Source organism: Cyphomyrmex costatus, unplaced genomic scaffold (assembly GCF_001594065.2).
Source record: "Cyphomyrmex costatus isolate MS0001 unplaced genomic scaffold, Ccosl1.0 scaffold193, whole genome shotgun sequence".
In the NCBI taxonomy this organism is placed as follows: domain Eukaryota; kingdom Metazoa; phylum Arthropoda; class Insecta; order Hymenoptera; family Formicidae; genus Cyphomyrmex; species Cyphomyrmex costatus.
Window position 1 is genome coordinate 4,855,580 of NW_017275965.1, and position 16,540 is coordinate 4,872,119.

A 16,540-nucleotide genomic window follows, 5' to 3' on the forward strand; every position below is an offset into this window, starting at 1 on the left:
TGTTGACTGACGGAACTTCATCAAGATCGATGAATAAAAAAGAAGATTGGACCGTCCATGGATTTGATTCGGAAGAATAAGTGAATGGTTCAGTTCACCAATTGATTTCTGTTATAGTTATACGCGCGAGAGTTGTGCATTCTGATTGAAAAAATTTCGACCAAGTGATGAAAGGAATTCGAATGATCAATCAAAAAATAAATTTGCTTAAAATCTAAATTAATTAAGATAAAAAATCTAGGCATTCTTTATCTAGGCAAGTTGCATTATCGTGGCAAACGAAATACGTTTTATTGTGAAGCGCCGGAAGTCTCGGGGAGCAGCAAATAACATCGTCGAGTAATCAAGGCAGCGGTTGAATAAATTGGATCGGGGATATTACAAGAACCGTCGAGAGAGAAAAAGGGTGGAAGAAAAAGGACGCACAAGGAAAGTCGCCATTAAGCTATGGCAAAGAAAAAGCTTTCTCTCGTGAAAAATAAGGGAAACGATAAATTGGCGAGAGACATTATACATTAACTTCCATTTCGGTGCACGAATTTTAAAGTATCGTATTCGTGATAAATTATTTGGAGTTTTATCTGGAAATACCGAGAAAACGATCGACACACCGTTCTGTAATTTTCTTTTCGAAGCAAATACGCTGAAATTTCGGTTCGTCAGCGCGAACTTTTTCGTGGAATATATAAAACTCACCGAGGAAAGTTATTCCATAAGCCGACTTCAAATGCGTTCTCTTTTCGTGCGCAACCACATGAAAAATAGAGGAGTTTTCGCTGCGTTGAACAATAAGCATTTTCGCGTGAAAGTGACAAGATGATGACGGCCTTTGAGAGAAAAAAATCCATGTAATTTTTGTGGGTGAGACAAAAGGTTGTCTGTGAAACGGAAGTCCGTCGCGTAGAAGAATGTTAATTAACCCAATTCCTCCCAAAGTTGCGTTAACAAACTAGCATACATTTCAATTCATTGTGTTATCATCCTGTGTTTCCTTAATTAAAGTGAAATCATTGTCTCGTGCATCAATTACAAAAAAGGCGGGACCATAAATATAAATTAGTGTACCTTAACAAGTAAAGCGGTCATCGTGCAAAGAAATTAGCGAAACTAATTTGGGATAAACCGCTGCAACGTCTTAATGAAGGAGAACTAATGAACTTTGTAATTTTGTAAAGTGTGCTCGGCATGTTCGTCACGACAGCTGGCAGTCTGTCATCGCCGGAACTTCTTCTCGTGTAAGACAAAGAATTTGCTGATGTGTGACGAAAAGACTTTCAATTTGTACAAGAAATCGCGTCTTGGGTGGTCCTCATACTTAAGTCGTCATCAGTATAACATCTTTTCTTATGATCAGGACAGTATATTTTTTATGATACGTCAGTTTAAATCTTAAATCGTAGATTGGTGATTATAGTGATCGGCTCCGACTATGGGTTGGAGGATTTCATCTAAAAATACCCATTATCCGAAGCAACACGCATTGGGTTGAACACAGAGAGTCGGGGTCTGTCATTGTCGATAACTCGTTCGCTAGGGTGACCATCGAGGGTGAAAACAGGGGACTCAAAGTACATTTGTGAAAGTATTCGTCAGAGATGGTCAGCCAACACGCGATGGCCACTACCGTCCGTAAAGTTAAGCAGGAGAATCGTCTTAGGCGGCAGAATCAAAGCCAAGGTACACATAGACACGTGTTGATCTCACACTGCTAGATGGTTCATGTTCTCTAAGAATATACTTACCTATGTAGAAAGGAAGATTTTGCTTCGGTAAAAATTTATCTAGATACAGATCCAAAAATAACTACATATATTTTGGAGTATCAGAATAGTTATGTAGGAAATGCTAGGTTAGGAGATGCCTTTAATATCACACAATTGTTATTTTTTAATATTGAGTCCTTAATTTTTTTAGTTATTAATAAAAAATAATAACAATAAGAAAACATAAAAAATATTATTTTTGTGTTGTTTTTTCATAAACAGTCAAATTTAAAAAATAATAAAATATCCGTTTAATTTTTTTTATATCTTTTTATTATTATTATATTTTGCTTGTACCAAATATAATATTATTAAAGAAAAAGAAACATACATATGGACACACTTAGTATGTAATTATTTATATATTTATACATACATATTTTTATATAAAAACTTACTGGATACATCCTTCTATATATACATCTTTAAATACTTTAATAAAATTATTCTTTCTATATAGATTCATAATGTAACTTGCACGTCTCCATATTTCCAAGGGAAACCTTAATTGCGATCTAGTTGCACTGAAATATATCACACCTCCTGCGGAATTAACGCGGACGTAGTTAGGATGTAGCAGGAATATAATATGACATTAATAACGCAGTACACATACATGTATAACTATAATATCGTTACAATCGTTCTGTTGTAATTGCGTTGAAAATATTATGAGACTTTAGTGTGTAAAATGTTGAAAATGAGGAATAAATTGGAAGAGTGAGGAAAAAATGTATTAACGAGCGTATAGGCTTAAATTAACAATAAATGTACTTTAACTAGTATCTTATTATCGAATGAACGATAAGTTTACGTAAATGGTACTGAACGAATAATAGACTTACGTAAATATTACTGAACGAAATGTTCATGGTTTTTTAAATGCAAGTAACTTATGTTCTTCATTTACAAACAAATTTTTATCTACGAGTATAAAATATCTTTAATATAATATATAATAGTTTTTGATAGACTATGTATAATACATAGATATAGCAATTTTCTCTCTCTAGGCGTCTTTCATTTGAATAAGTTGTTTAACACATTTATGTCACAAGCTCCAGGATGCGCCGTAGCGATGAATATATTACTACTTATTTTATATTTTTAAAAATATGCATTCACTGCACGTACATATTTTCTTCGTTGATTTAATTTTTCTTCGTTGATTTAATTTTGTGTCAAAGTATGACATGAAAAATTCACAATACGCGTTAGAAAGATGTTTTTTATGATTATATTTATAATTATATTTTATACTATGTGATTTATTTATTGTGGTTTGACTATAAAATAGTTGGATTTCCCATTATCATTACGTTTTTAAATTAAAATTGTTTTTTTATTTCATATTTTTTATTGCTCATTCTTGTTTTGTAATGCTAATTGTGCTGTATGAAAAATCTCACTAAAACGTAACTTTAACATTGTAATGTATAATCATGCAAGTCGCTACGGCATTTGCATTCGTAACTTCTTTTTCGATTTTCAACGTTTTTCTTTTTGACATTTTTAATATTTTAAATTAATAAGTTATCTTATATCGAAGTTAAAACGTTATAAAAGAGCGATTATGTATTTCTGTCTGTACAGATGAAGAGGGGCCTTACAAACCAGTGCCACCACCGAAACCGGTGTCGAATAATCAGAAGAATCAAGACGTTCAGCAGGACGAATACCGGGAGCAGTCGGTAGCCGAGCGGCCGTCATTGCGAACGACTTCCGGTCCGGAAAGGGCCAACGTCGCAGAGGACGGGCAAGTACGAAGCGCAACCGGGCAGCCCTTTGCACCGGAATACAGGATGCCACCCTTGTACGGGGAGGAGCAGAGTTCGGGTCAGGCTCAACAGGCGGCCAGTTTGCAGACTCACAGCAGCAAGTTCCCGGTAAGTGCGATAATGCACGTGAACGGTGAAATATAGCACCATTATTCTTATCAATCACTTCGTTACCGTGATTTCCGCCGTTTTTCCGGAAAATTGTAATCACTAGGTGTCAGGCCTTTTTATTATTTAATTTATCTCTTTTCTTCTCTTTTTTCATTTTTACTATGCAATAATTAAAACAAAATACATTCGTAAAAACATATTATGAAATTATATTTTTATTATATAAATCTTATATATTGTATATTAATTTACATTAATATTTAAAAAGTATGACGTTCGAATATACTCGATAATATAATCGATACGGAGATGTAAGATGATGATCATTATCGATATAAATAAAACAACTAAAGGCAGATGAAACTCCGATCGAGATAAATATCAAAACAGATACAATTTATTGACGTTATCATTTTTCTCTATTTTGATAAATATATAGCATTGTAATATAAAACATTGATCAAATTACGATAGATATGTATCATCTTTCTTCCTTTTAACGAGATGATTATGCAATATAGAAATTAATGTTCCATTAAGATTATGAAATTGAGTCATAAAATGCTTTTAATGATACTAAAAATTAACTAAAATTGATAATTTTAGTTAGTTTAATTTTGTAAATTATAAAAAGAAATGTGTATTTTACGTTATTGCTTAAATAATTTTATAAAAGAATAAATATAAATGTTAATTCTATTTATATGTACAATAAAAGTTAAAAATCATTGAAACCGGTTAAAATCTCTCTTTGCGTAGAAAGATTCTTACTCAGTTTTGAAGCTTACTGGAACTAGTGCACCTTCGCTAAACGAACAGGTCACTAATTATTGTAGGAGGGCGAACACGACACCTTGCTCGTTCCATGTCGCCTCGTATATACTATGAAGAACGAGACGAAAAAAAAAGAACAACGCCGCAACGCATAATGCAGACAGTGGTGGTTCTAAATCTTTGCTTTCCCGCAACATTCATTTATTTTGTGCTTCTACTGAATGCATCTTCTCATATTCTAGTCGTGTATCTACATTCTGTAATAATTTTTTTTCTTTCTGTTATACTCGCTTTCGATGGTTTTTTAAATCCTGCTAAAATTTTTATTAAAACGAATACACCGTCGTGGCTGACGTGTTCACTTGTTTTATGCGTTGAAAAATTAAAGCGTCTATTTGAAGAATATCATATATGTTGCTTTTGATAAATTAAATTTCGCGTCTGGTAAATAGAGATAAAATTTCATTATTGTTCTCATAACTCTCCAGTTAATTATATTTATTTATATAAGAGATACTTACGTACTATTTTTTCATAAAAATAATATCGATAACAATGATATATAATATTTCTTAGAGTATCATTTTCAATTATTTACTGTACTGAATCGTGGTAATTTACATGAAGTCGTCCCAAAAGTTTTTTCATTTTTTTACTTTATGAATAACACATTTTACTGAAGTATATAAACCATTCTACCATTTTTTCCAGCTCTCTAGAAACCAGTTTTTAAAAGTTTCTTTGATTTATTGACAAAATACTGAAATATTCAAGTAGTTTATTATATCATTTAAAGAGCTCTCTCTGAATTCTTTATCACAAAAAGAATTTTTTAGTGACAGATAGCAGGTAGAAGAGGCAAGATCCAAAAAAACAAGGAGGATGGGGCAAAACATCTCAATCAAACGCCAGAAACTTGTTTTGAACGACCAAAGAGCGCATGTCTTTGGTCGTTCGAAACAAATTGGTAGTATTCTATTAGAATGTTCTACTCCGTCTTCTTCATTCTACGGATCTTCCGACTACTATTTGTGTGGTATTCAAATTATAACAAACCACCAAGCATATTAATTTCAAATGTAATCAAAGTTGATAAAAATATTGATCAGAAATATTGATGGATGTCTTTAAATTTAAATACGCATGTTTGTAAGAATTGTATAAACTTAAAATAAAGGATTTCAAAGTTTATAATAATTCTATTTGTATAGAAATTTTAAAAGTCAATTTTTTAATGAAAATAGAGACTATTTAGAAAATTATAAAAAAATAATGGAATGATAATTGGTTTATAATAGAGTTATTGCAATTAGTACAATAATAAAATATAGTATATAAAAATTACACAATATCTTATAAAAAATATTTTACAATACTTAAATAGATCTTAATTCTCCCAAAAAAAATTAATTTAGAATCTAATTATATCAGAATATGTTGAATATACGAAATATAGCAGATGACTATTTCTTTTGAAGCTCTCTAAGGAGAAAATCACTTGAGATTCATTAATAAATTCGTTATTAAAACGAAAGTAACAGGTTCTAGGACACCTGATACACGTCGGTGAAGTTAAACTTTCTTTCTCTCGAACATATTATATTTATAGTTACCGTCGCTTGCGCTTTCGATCGAACACTCGTTAATTGTAGAAACTTTGATAGTGTTAGGCGATTTCCCGCTAATAATTTCTTGTAATTATCAACCTGCTGTGCAGATGATGCGACGGACGCGACTTTCTGAATAAGGAGATTCCACACGTGCATTTCGATATGCCTTCTTGTAGAGACCAGAATTAAGTACAACGAGAAGGAATGAGTAGAATTCACGATGTCACGCTTTATTCGGTATAAACGGTTAGGCTTTCTAGAAGTATACTACATTTCTTGGACACGACAAACCGGGCTCAATTATAATTCCACCACGAGGAACGTCAAAGGGAAATTTTTGCTGACAGACAGTTGTACTTGTAAAGAGATGAAATATCTACACATTGTACTTTAGTTTCAACGAATTCAGTCACACATTTTTCCATCAATATAAATCTGGAAGCAATTAAGTTCTGACTTGATTGCATTATCTCGTGTTTTATCTCGGCCGCCAATTATTATCGCGTTATTATCTCTCCATTGAGGTTTGTATTCATTTTTAATTTCTAATTTTCTTCATTGTCTATCAAGATTTATCTTTTGATTCTCGTCGTCTGACCTTAGTCAATTCCAACTAATTAGCTGAGCGTAATCACGCGGTACAAACGGCGCGAGTTAATCTTCCGCGTTCGGCATTAAGAATTAGCACGCGGTCCATGGAGAAATCTTCGGTAACAGTTCGTTGTACGCTAGTTACGTTGTTCTTGGGAAGGTTCTCAGAGGTTCTCCATCAAGACAAAGGGGGCATCATACGCGCGTACCGTTCGCCGGAAGTCGGGTAAGGGGGCCTTACTCGCGATAGCCGTTTAGATACACACCACATTTCTCTGCAAGAATCGGCACAACCGCAGGTGAGAATAAATCGGGCCAATCCAACGTTTCAAGCTTCGGTCTTTGTCATTTCAGCCAGCGCCTTTATCACCAATTCTTCACAGCACGCACCGTTGGCTCGCGTGACGTCATACGTACGCATGCATGTACGCATACGGGCTCGCTTGATCGAAGAGGAAAATTCTAAAAGCGACACGGCCTATCACGCTTATCGATCACGATATCTATTGATTGCGAATTAATGTTAATTAGCCCTTTTTTGTTAAACATTGTCACGTTGTGATCAATTCTCCTACAGCATTTTAATTATCGCGTAGTATAAAAGCTTGCGGACTCTGTGCGAATTAATTCTCTTTTGACAGAGAAAGAGTAGCTATACATTCTCATGCTCGGATCGTTGCTTTGTGCTTTATAACAAAAATTCAATTAATGCTGAGAATTCTATCTAATAAACTAATAGGTAAAGCTTTTATTTTTGTAAAGAATCCTTAATTTTTTTTTACTTTAATTTGCAAAGTCTTGAATAAAAATGTCGACATTTTAGATTAATTTATGATAATGTATTGTAATTGACTTAATTTTATCGAATTAACTATAGAATATCTCGAATGCAAGACATATACGTATATATTGATTGAAACTTTAAGATACAAGATTGAGGGTTCCTTAATATCTGTCCACAAGCGAATAACAATAGCGATCACGTTCGAGATTATTATCACTTAAAGAACCATACTTAAATGACCTCTATCAAAGATTCAATGTCTCTTAAGTGCCGGGTACAAGAGCTGTAGAAGGGAATCTAATATCAGGTGCAGTTGTGTTCGGGGTTCTATCATATCCTATTATCCCCGGAAGGCGCGAATCGATCGGTATTTTTATTCGCGAGCTTACGCCTCGACGCACCGCGTTACGCGCGTTCTCGTGACGCCGTTCCTCTATTAGCACGCTTTATTTCTTCCGCAAAACATCGTATCACACCGTCGTACCTCGAGCTTTTTTTATAATCAAGCTTTATGACGCAATAAGTACACCGCCGCGTGTACGCGTGTGTGCGTGTGCGCTTGTCGATGAGTGACGTCACATATCGACCACCCTGATGCCGATGTAACTACTAGGTTTTTTCCGAAAAAAAAAAAAGAAATACGCGATCATTTGAATTATTTCTTGGAAATTGGATTAAGCAAAAAATGTAGTATGTAGTAAAAAAGAGTTATCGTATGAAGAAAATTACATTGCGCTATTATATTTCCCAAGTTTCCCGATAAATCTTTTCGTCCTGTATTTCCGCTATGCGTTTTACGTTAAATGTTGTCGCTTTATTTCCATTTTTGATCCAAACATCTAGTTATATTTATTGTTAAATGCGGGAATTACCAACCCTTTAACACAAATGCACGTTTTTATTATTTATTTATTAGTACAATTAAAAACTATTTTAATATTGATTCACAAATTAAGTCTTGTGTCAACTATGACCTATTTTCTTTTTCAAACAACACATGAACTGTATATTTAAACAAGCAGATTTATCTATAAATTATTTAGAGAATTAAATAAGTTATTTTCACATATCTACATTTATATTTTTGTTAAAACCAGTCTTTGTTAAAACTTTTGTGTTGATTTTTTCACATACACGAGTATTAATTTAACATAATATGATTGTGTTATTTGAATGTTTTGCATTTAAATTAACTCAACGTTACGTTAAAATTAACTCAACATTTTTTAAAATAACAAGAATTTATAATTAAAAAGATAGTAAAACGTAAAACATAAAATAAATATAATTTAAAACGTAAATTATAAGGTAAATGAATGAAATATAGTGAATTTAATAAACATTAATTTTTTTAAAAGCAATTTAACATTAAATATATATAAATGTTAATATTATCACACAAATGTGTTTTCATATAATTTGTTTTTAAATTGTATTAAAATGTGACTTCTGTGTTAAATCTTTTACATAATATTTGTGTAATTTTTAATATATTTATCTTGTGTTAAATTAATGCAAAAACTTGAGTGAATTATTTGGGATACGTGAAATATGTTAAAATTAATGCAAATTTTTCATTTGTGTGAACATTAATCACGGTGAATTGTTATCTCATCTTTTAGATCACATAATTACAGATAATTTATGTGAAACCAGTCGAGTTGTATTTTGTGATACATTCATATACAAACGTATATATCATGTTTATTCGTTTTATTATACATTCATACATGATAAAAATACATTGATACATCACACTATCAGAGAATCACATATTTATGGATACCGGTGACGTTCGAAGCAAATGAATGTATTAACATTCGTAGCGTGGAATTCCCTGCGAATGCTCATGTTTTTTCGCGCTCCTGTGTTCGGTTTCTCACACAAATTCGTAACCGCACGTCCAAGGCTGGACATCGCGAGAACGATTAACAATCAAATACTGTGCTTATCTCGTATGACAAGCTCGTGATCATTAAAAGGAATCGTCTTGCGTTTCCCGACGCGATCAGCGAACGAGAGTCGAGAGTCTCGTAGGGAAGTAAATCTCGTAGTTGCACGTACGCGAACGTAGTTACGTATCCGCAAGCGTGATTATGCTCGGGGCTTACCTATCCTCGTGCATTTATTTTCCGCGGCAGTAGCTCGTTTCATCACGCTTGCTTTCTTCCGAGCGCGATGCCCGGCGTTGCTGCGGCGATGCCCGGCAATGTTGCAGCCAGTTTAGTTCAGTGACACCTACTCTGCAGCGCGTTATTACGCGCACGCAACGAACGCACACGTCGCGCTCGCCGCGCGGCCGTGCACGCACTTTACGTATCATCGTGCCGTGCGTGCGTGCGAACTCGCCTTCGACACGGATGCTCCGCCTGGCGTGGACGCGACCGAGAAAGCCGCACGGAAAATCTCTCGGCGCACGATGGCCGTCTGCATATCATCCGTCTGTTTTTGCTCTGTTTACCTATAATAGGTGCATACAGCGCGCCTCTCAGGGCGCGCTCGGTTGCGCGCGAGCTACTAAGAAAAGAAGCTTATCAGCAGATTAATTTGCTTTAACGCGTCAATCATCCTCTGAAGAGCAATTTGCACAAGTTGCGAGATTAAAAATTAGGATATAAAAATTGAAAGTAAGATTTGCTAAAAAGTGAGACCAGCGTAGTTTCATTTATGCGTAAAAAAAACTCAGAAGATGTAAATAATAATATACGATTTTGTAATTTATTTTAATATATATGTTTGACTAATACTCTTTTTTGATTGAGAGTAATTTTACAAAAATTGCATATTTGAAATATATAGCATAATAAGAAGCAAGTAAGCGATTAATAATTATACTGTATTATCCAATTACAATAATTTATGCTAAATCTTTTGAGTCTGTTAATTAGTTTATATTAATTAGCTGTTTGTAAATTATCGACGAATGAATAAGCAATTTATTCGTAATATTCGAAATATATCTGGTGAATATTACCTGAGCAATGTCACACTAGAAAAAAATTTAGTGTCAGCAAAACTGTTTAATTGAGACAATTTTTAACAACAATTAAATAGTTTGTTTATTCAACAAAATATTTAGTTATTTCTATACGAAATACATTGTTGTTTTGTAAATAACAATAATACTTGTTTTTATCAACTAAACAATTTAATTCGCACAAAATTACAGTTTCGCTCAGTATATATTTTAACCAAAAATTTTTGTTCCGTATATTTTAATCAAATTTTTGATACATCGACAGCAAAATTAGAAAGACAACTACTTTAAGCAAACAATAATCTCTGTCTCTTCCGATTACAGATAGAACGCGAGTTGATCCTGTCATCGGGAGACAAGAATTCTAAGATCCCTATTCTTCACGAATACAAACAGAGGACCGCCGGAAGAGTCGCCATCGCGCCGGATGCGCCGATCAAGCAACAGGCCTGGGTTCAAGAGGTAAGTCCGATCTTCCTTGATAATTCACGGTGAATAAACCGCGCTGATTTCTTCGCGTCTTTTCTTCCGGACAATAGTGGCTAGCGTAACGAGATGCTTGGGTCACTTGTTAGTGCATTCTCTTCCTTTCCGTATTTCTGCATATCTGCATTCTCTTGTTATTTCAAGTATACGTATAAGCGATATGTGTTCCTCGAGTAAATATAGGTTTAGTAACTAATATAGAGAAACAGGGCAATGTGAACCAATAAATTACGTTAAAAATCTTTTTAAATTAATTTAATATATTCCGAAGAATATCACGTAATTATAGCGTTTCGTCTCAGCTTCCACTACTGGACTCATCAGTAAGGCATTGTAGTGGAACTCTACCTTATACACCTAAGAGAGTTATTCAATCGAGATTCTATATGAAGAGATATAAGTTTAGTAATCTAAATGAATCGTTAATTGAAGTTTTTCTGACGGTAGCCGGAGTGAGGAAGTTTTCGTCCTACTTTGAGAGGACAGGTTCCATTGTCTAACCATTATTACGAAATCCCTCGATTAATCGGTCGTCACGTGTGTGCAACATTATATACACGTGCCACCCACGCGAGCGTCAGTAGGCGTCAGAAACACGCGTTCTAGGAGTTCTTTTTTTTCTGGTTTTATATCTACTGATACCTTAGGCATAAGAGAAGGGTGTATAAATTGATGTTGGATTGAAATTCAAAGATGTATTTTATGTTCTTTTTTATATGAATTACTTGTGTTATTATTATTGTCGTGATGATTTATGTGTTCTATCTATGGCTTGTATGTTACTATATTTTATTCCTTGTGGTTTTATTAAATATGTATTATTCTATTTATTTTCTTACTTTTCTACATATTTCTATTTTCTCTATTTACATTGGGCTTATTTACGTTAAGACTTAGTAAATATTTCATATTTACTAAGAATTAATAAAATTAAGAATATAAAAGAAATGTGCAAATTTTTTTAAAAAGTGCACATAAAGAATGATTTTGCTGAAGTTCTAAAATTTTAGTTAGATACAAATCTGAAAATAATTTTGTTGGATTATTAAAATAATTATGTGGGAAGTTCTAACTGATTATTCATATATCAAAAATTTTTACAGCGTAACTTATCATGTTTGAGATTCTTACAAAATTATTTTGATGGTTTAACAACATTATTTTTAGATTTGTATTTAATTTAATTTAATTTTGTAATTTAATTTTATTTTATTAGAAAAATAGTTCTTTTTATATCTCTCTTATTTTTACAAGTTACATTTTTCTATTAATATTATATATGTATACATATATATATATATATAACGTAACAGCAATTTAGTTTTTTCTATATCTAAAGTCAATTTTTTAATTTTATATTTCCAAGTTTGGATTTGTTGCTAATTAAGAACATAACATCTTCGTACTGCCGTGATCGTATTACTAGAGTAAATTACATCCTGCACGATCATCACTGGTGAGATTTGCGTTAACGATGTACCATGAGAAAGAGAGATGACATTGCTATGTAGTATGACATTCCTGTATACACGTTACAAAAACAAGATGATCTTAAATTACAGCCATAGTACATTTGGTACTTACGCTGTAAATGGGTCTCTTCTGTTTACAAGATTACGCACTAGGTAAACTGCAGTTGTTGTCCCTCGGGTAGTCGTTGGCCAGTCTCATTGATTCTAAAATTCATTTATGGAATACTTCAGGCGATCTGAAACATATGATGATGCAACTCGCGTGCACTGCGTGTACCAATGCTATAACAAAATAGAAATACTCTTTCTGTATTTTGCGTTCATCTTGTGACTGTTCAGTCAACTTCATCCCTGAAATGACCTGATTTTCACGAAAAAATAAATAAATTTTTCATTTAATTTCTCATAAGTTCTATAGTTCTATAAAATCAAATTTTTCGTTACATTTTTAAACATAAACATTTAAGTATAAAGAAAAAACGATCTAAATTGAGAGGTAATAAGATTTTTTAATTAATAAATTTCTAGTTTACAATATTAGAAGGACCTGTGAGTTCCGAAACGTTCGATATTATTTTTATACTTTTATATATTTTTTATATTTTTATTTTATGTCGTCTTTTAGTAATATTGTGTAAATTAGAAATTTATTAATTAAAAAATCTTATTATCGCTCGATTTAGACCATTTTTTTTTCTTTATACTTTGCATTGCAAAAAACGAGCGAAATTTAATTATAAACATCATCAAAATAATTATGTAAAATTTAACGTTGATGACAATATTGCAAAAAGAGAGAATTTTAACATTCTAACAACTAGTTAAACTTCCTACGCAATTATTTGTATGATCCATATAAAATTATTTTTATAAATCTAGCTATAGATTTTAGATATTTATATTCAGCAAAACCTTTCCGTACGAATGCTTTCTCGCTCATTTGTTGAAGATTTCTCGATTTTTACCAACTATTGTTTCTTTTTATTCTTACAATATCGTTACGGAGAGTGCTGTTGAATTTGGTGAAGGTGAGAAAGAACTTGCGCTGTATTACAATACGAAATATCATGCGAGCGCGAGCGCACTGAAGGGATTACCTTTCTACGATTTCGCTCGCAGCCGACGAATTCGATACGCTCAGGCGTGCAGAATGGCCAACTTTCGTTGCCTTTCGAATTACTTAAATCTACTTTACATAATACACATCATAGTGCGAGACGACACTTAATCAGCGCCGAACATGTTCGCAGCATGTCGTGTCGCGCAGAAGGTACACCATCGCGCCGTAGAGGCTCACGTAGCTCGTAAACTTATTTCCAGCGCTCTCAGAAACCCTGGGTGTTGCTAACTTTGAGGATTCCGCATAAGTAAATTTTTCCCTACTTTTGTGGAAGCCACGTGCTACAGCTTTCAGCCTTGTTTTCTCTTTTTAACGTCACGTACGGCTGTGCTCTACAGCTCCGCTTTACAGCAGTTTTACCGTGAAAGTTCTTCAATGTAAAAATACTATGAATTGAAAAGTTTGACCAAAAAAGAGCGCGCGTGCGTATATTTAGAAAATACAGAATGCAACATTTTCCGTTTTCTTTTTTATTTCTTTTTATTTTTATTTTCAAGTGAAACAATTTTCTGAAAAAGTTTTTCAGAACATTTTTACACATACCATATACTTCACATTATAATTTTTTCTTAATTTGTAGATTTTCAATCGTTATTAATTAATATGGAAGACGAATGAATAGTCTATTAGCGAATCGATTGGACGCTGATTTAATCTATGTATATAAAAGTAACATACAAATATTTCGAATTATAAAATACGGATTTTATTTAACAGCACAATAAAATGTATTGAGAATTTCACGGTTTAATCCGTTTTTGTATTAAACACATACTTTTATGTCAATTTGCGTACAATGGCTTTAATGTACGCGCTGAGTGCATTTAATCGAATTCACTCATGCATATATTTATTTATTGCTGAAAGATATATTTTATTACCTCAATTTGAATAAGATATTTTTATTCTTTTCGTATAATACACGAGAATATAATTAGATTCGTTTATCTTCCTTTATCTTCTTCAGTTTTGCACCTTCCTTTAGAGATACAAAAGGCATTGAGACGCGTTATCGGGGAGTCGTGATTTTTCGAAGTGTAGCGCGCCAGGTATGAAAAACTTCGCTTTTATCTTTCGTACGGCTGTAATCCCGGCACGATATCAGCGTGGCCATAAGTCAGAGAGCCTTTTCCGTATGCGCAACGCGTGTCCGCGGGGCCCTACGCGGCTGTTGTTATTCCAGGCGCATCTCTCTTGCCGAGGACCGTAGGATTCAGTACGTTAACTTTGAAATTGCCGAGGCAGCGCACGCCGGTCACCGTGGCCGTTAGCTGATGTCTGATGTCCTCTTTCGAAGGGAATAGTATTCGATCCTGGAAGGTCGATAACATATTATTTTATTTTACGACCACTACTGTCATTATAATACAGCCGAATGGAATCATATCCAACCACATCCCGTCGCGTCGCGTCACTGTATTCATAATCATCCGTGTTGTGACACGAGTTTGCCATATTAATTTAACGACTTTACTGCTTTAGGGAGATAGAAGTAGTGAACGTCAATATGGTAGAAAGTTTATAGTGTACAATTTACGATGACTAATTAAGATTGTTGATTTCTTGGCTACACATAAATATAAATCTTGCTGATCTCTCGTATAATTAATTCCATACATAGCACGTTTTAGAAAATTTAAACTAAATATATTTTATCTGATTTTTAATATTGCACATTCCTTTTACTATTTTAAAAGATTAAAATTCTTCAGCAAAATTGGAAGGAAGTTTTAATAATCTACTCAATTACTAATAAAATATATTAGGATTATTTATTTTTGTGAAATTATTGATTGCTAATAAACAAAACTTATCTGTCTTTTTTTCATTATTATAAAATAGAAACTTTAATAATATATTTTGCGTTTATCTTACGTTTATCGATCTTTAATTTGTTTGACCTATTGTATATCTTTGTAATACTTTTATCTTAATGTATCGTTCGCTAGAAGAGCGTGCGGTTTATCTAAACATTTCTCTTTGTCAGGAAAGATAAATTTCGAGAATTGTATCTCAACGACATTCGTTTGAACCATGAATCTTTTCTATGGTCATAACGTAAAGGTTGACTCTTGTTTGTGTGAGAAATTATGTCCCCGGGATAGTTTGACTTTCCATAATTTCGCGGCAGCTGGTTCCGAACTATGATCGTTAAAACTGCGAGGGCTTATTTCACTCGCTGCTTTTATTAAACGATTCTCGGCGAGAAAGCACGTTTTTTGGAACAAACTTTAGATGAATTCCGCTCACTGTGAAAGAGTTAGACGACTTTGAGGCACTATTTATGTCATAGTGCACGCTTCATGCTATGAATTACTTCCCGAAGAAAATCATTTCTGACGAACTGTATGCGAAATTAAGATGTCATGTCTCGGACTCACGCTTCTTATTGTTCAATTTCCCGCGACACAAAAAAAGAGAAAGAGATGATACTGTTATATATTTCTTTCAATTTACTCACAGTAATGATCTAACAATAAGTAGTTAGTAATCATTTCTTATATTAAAAAAAATGTCGTAATATAAAACGAATAGTTAGTTTCTAAGGGTTTTATAGCACACACAATTATTTATAATTAAAAAATGTTTTATTTATCTTAAAAAAATTTTTAATAATAAATTAAAAGAATAAAAATTTGTTAGCACACACTCTGATTCTTTTTCAACGCGATGTAATATTTAGTGTGGTCTACTGGTGAGAAAAGAATCCGACTATATTGATGATGATTGATGTGATCAGAATCTTCTGGCTTGTTCATTTTCTACCAGAAGTTTTACTCAGTGTTGTAGTCGCTTTTTCTTATGACTAGCCTTTTCCTACGCGCGCTACGCGCGCGATTCAGAATTATTGGAGATACACAAACAAATCTGGAAAAGACCAAACTGGTTTGTTAATCCCCCTAAAATTACAACGTAGGTTCTTTCTTTACTTAATTTTTAAAAAAATTTAAGCATTTATACATCCTTAAAAATTTTTTCCGGATTTGTCTAATTTATGAGATTATTATTTGTTTTTTCCTTTTTTTCCGTTAGTTTTAATTAACTGTCTTCATTTTAAATTATTGATTTTCGTA

General features: G+C 33.0%; 1 protein-coding gene across 1 annotated transcript in view; it reads left to right on the forward strand.

Annotated features, from left to right (window-relative positions):
- The first annotated feature begins 1,595 nt into the window (after window positions 1-1,595).
- Window positions 1,596-16,540, forward strand: part of LOC108772851 (uncharacterized) — a 28,105-nt gene continuing 13,160 nt past the window's right edge. The window contains exons 1-3 of the mRNA XM_018538489.1: window positions 1,596-1,677; window positions 3,357-3,649; window positions 10,713-10,850. Of these exons, the coding sequence (XP_018393991.1) occupies window positions 1,596-1,677; window positions 3,357-3,649; window positions 10,713-10,850 (513 nt within the window). The remainder of the gene's footprint in view (window positions 1,678-3,356; window positions 3,650-10,712; window positions 10,851-16,540) is intronic.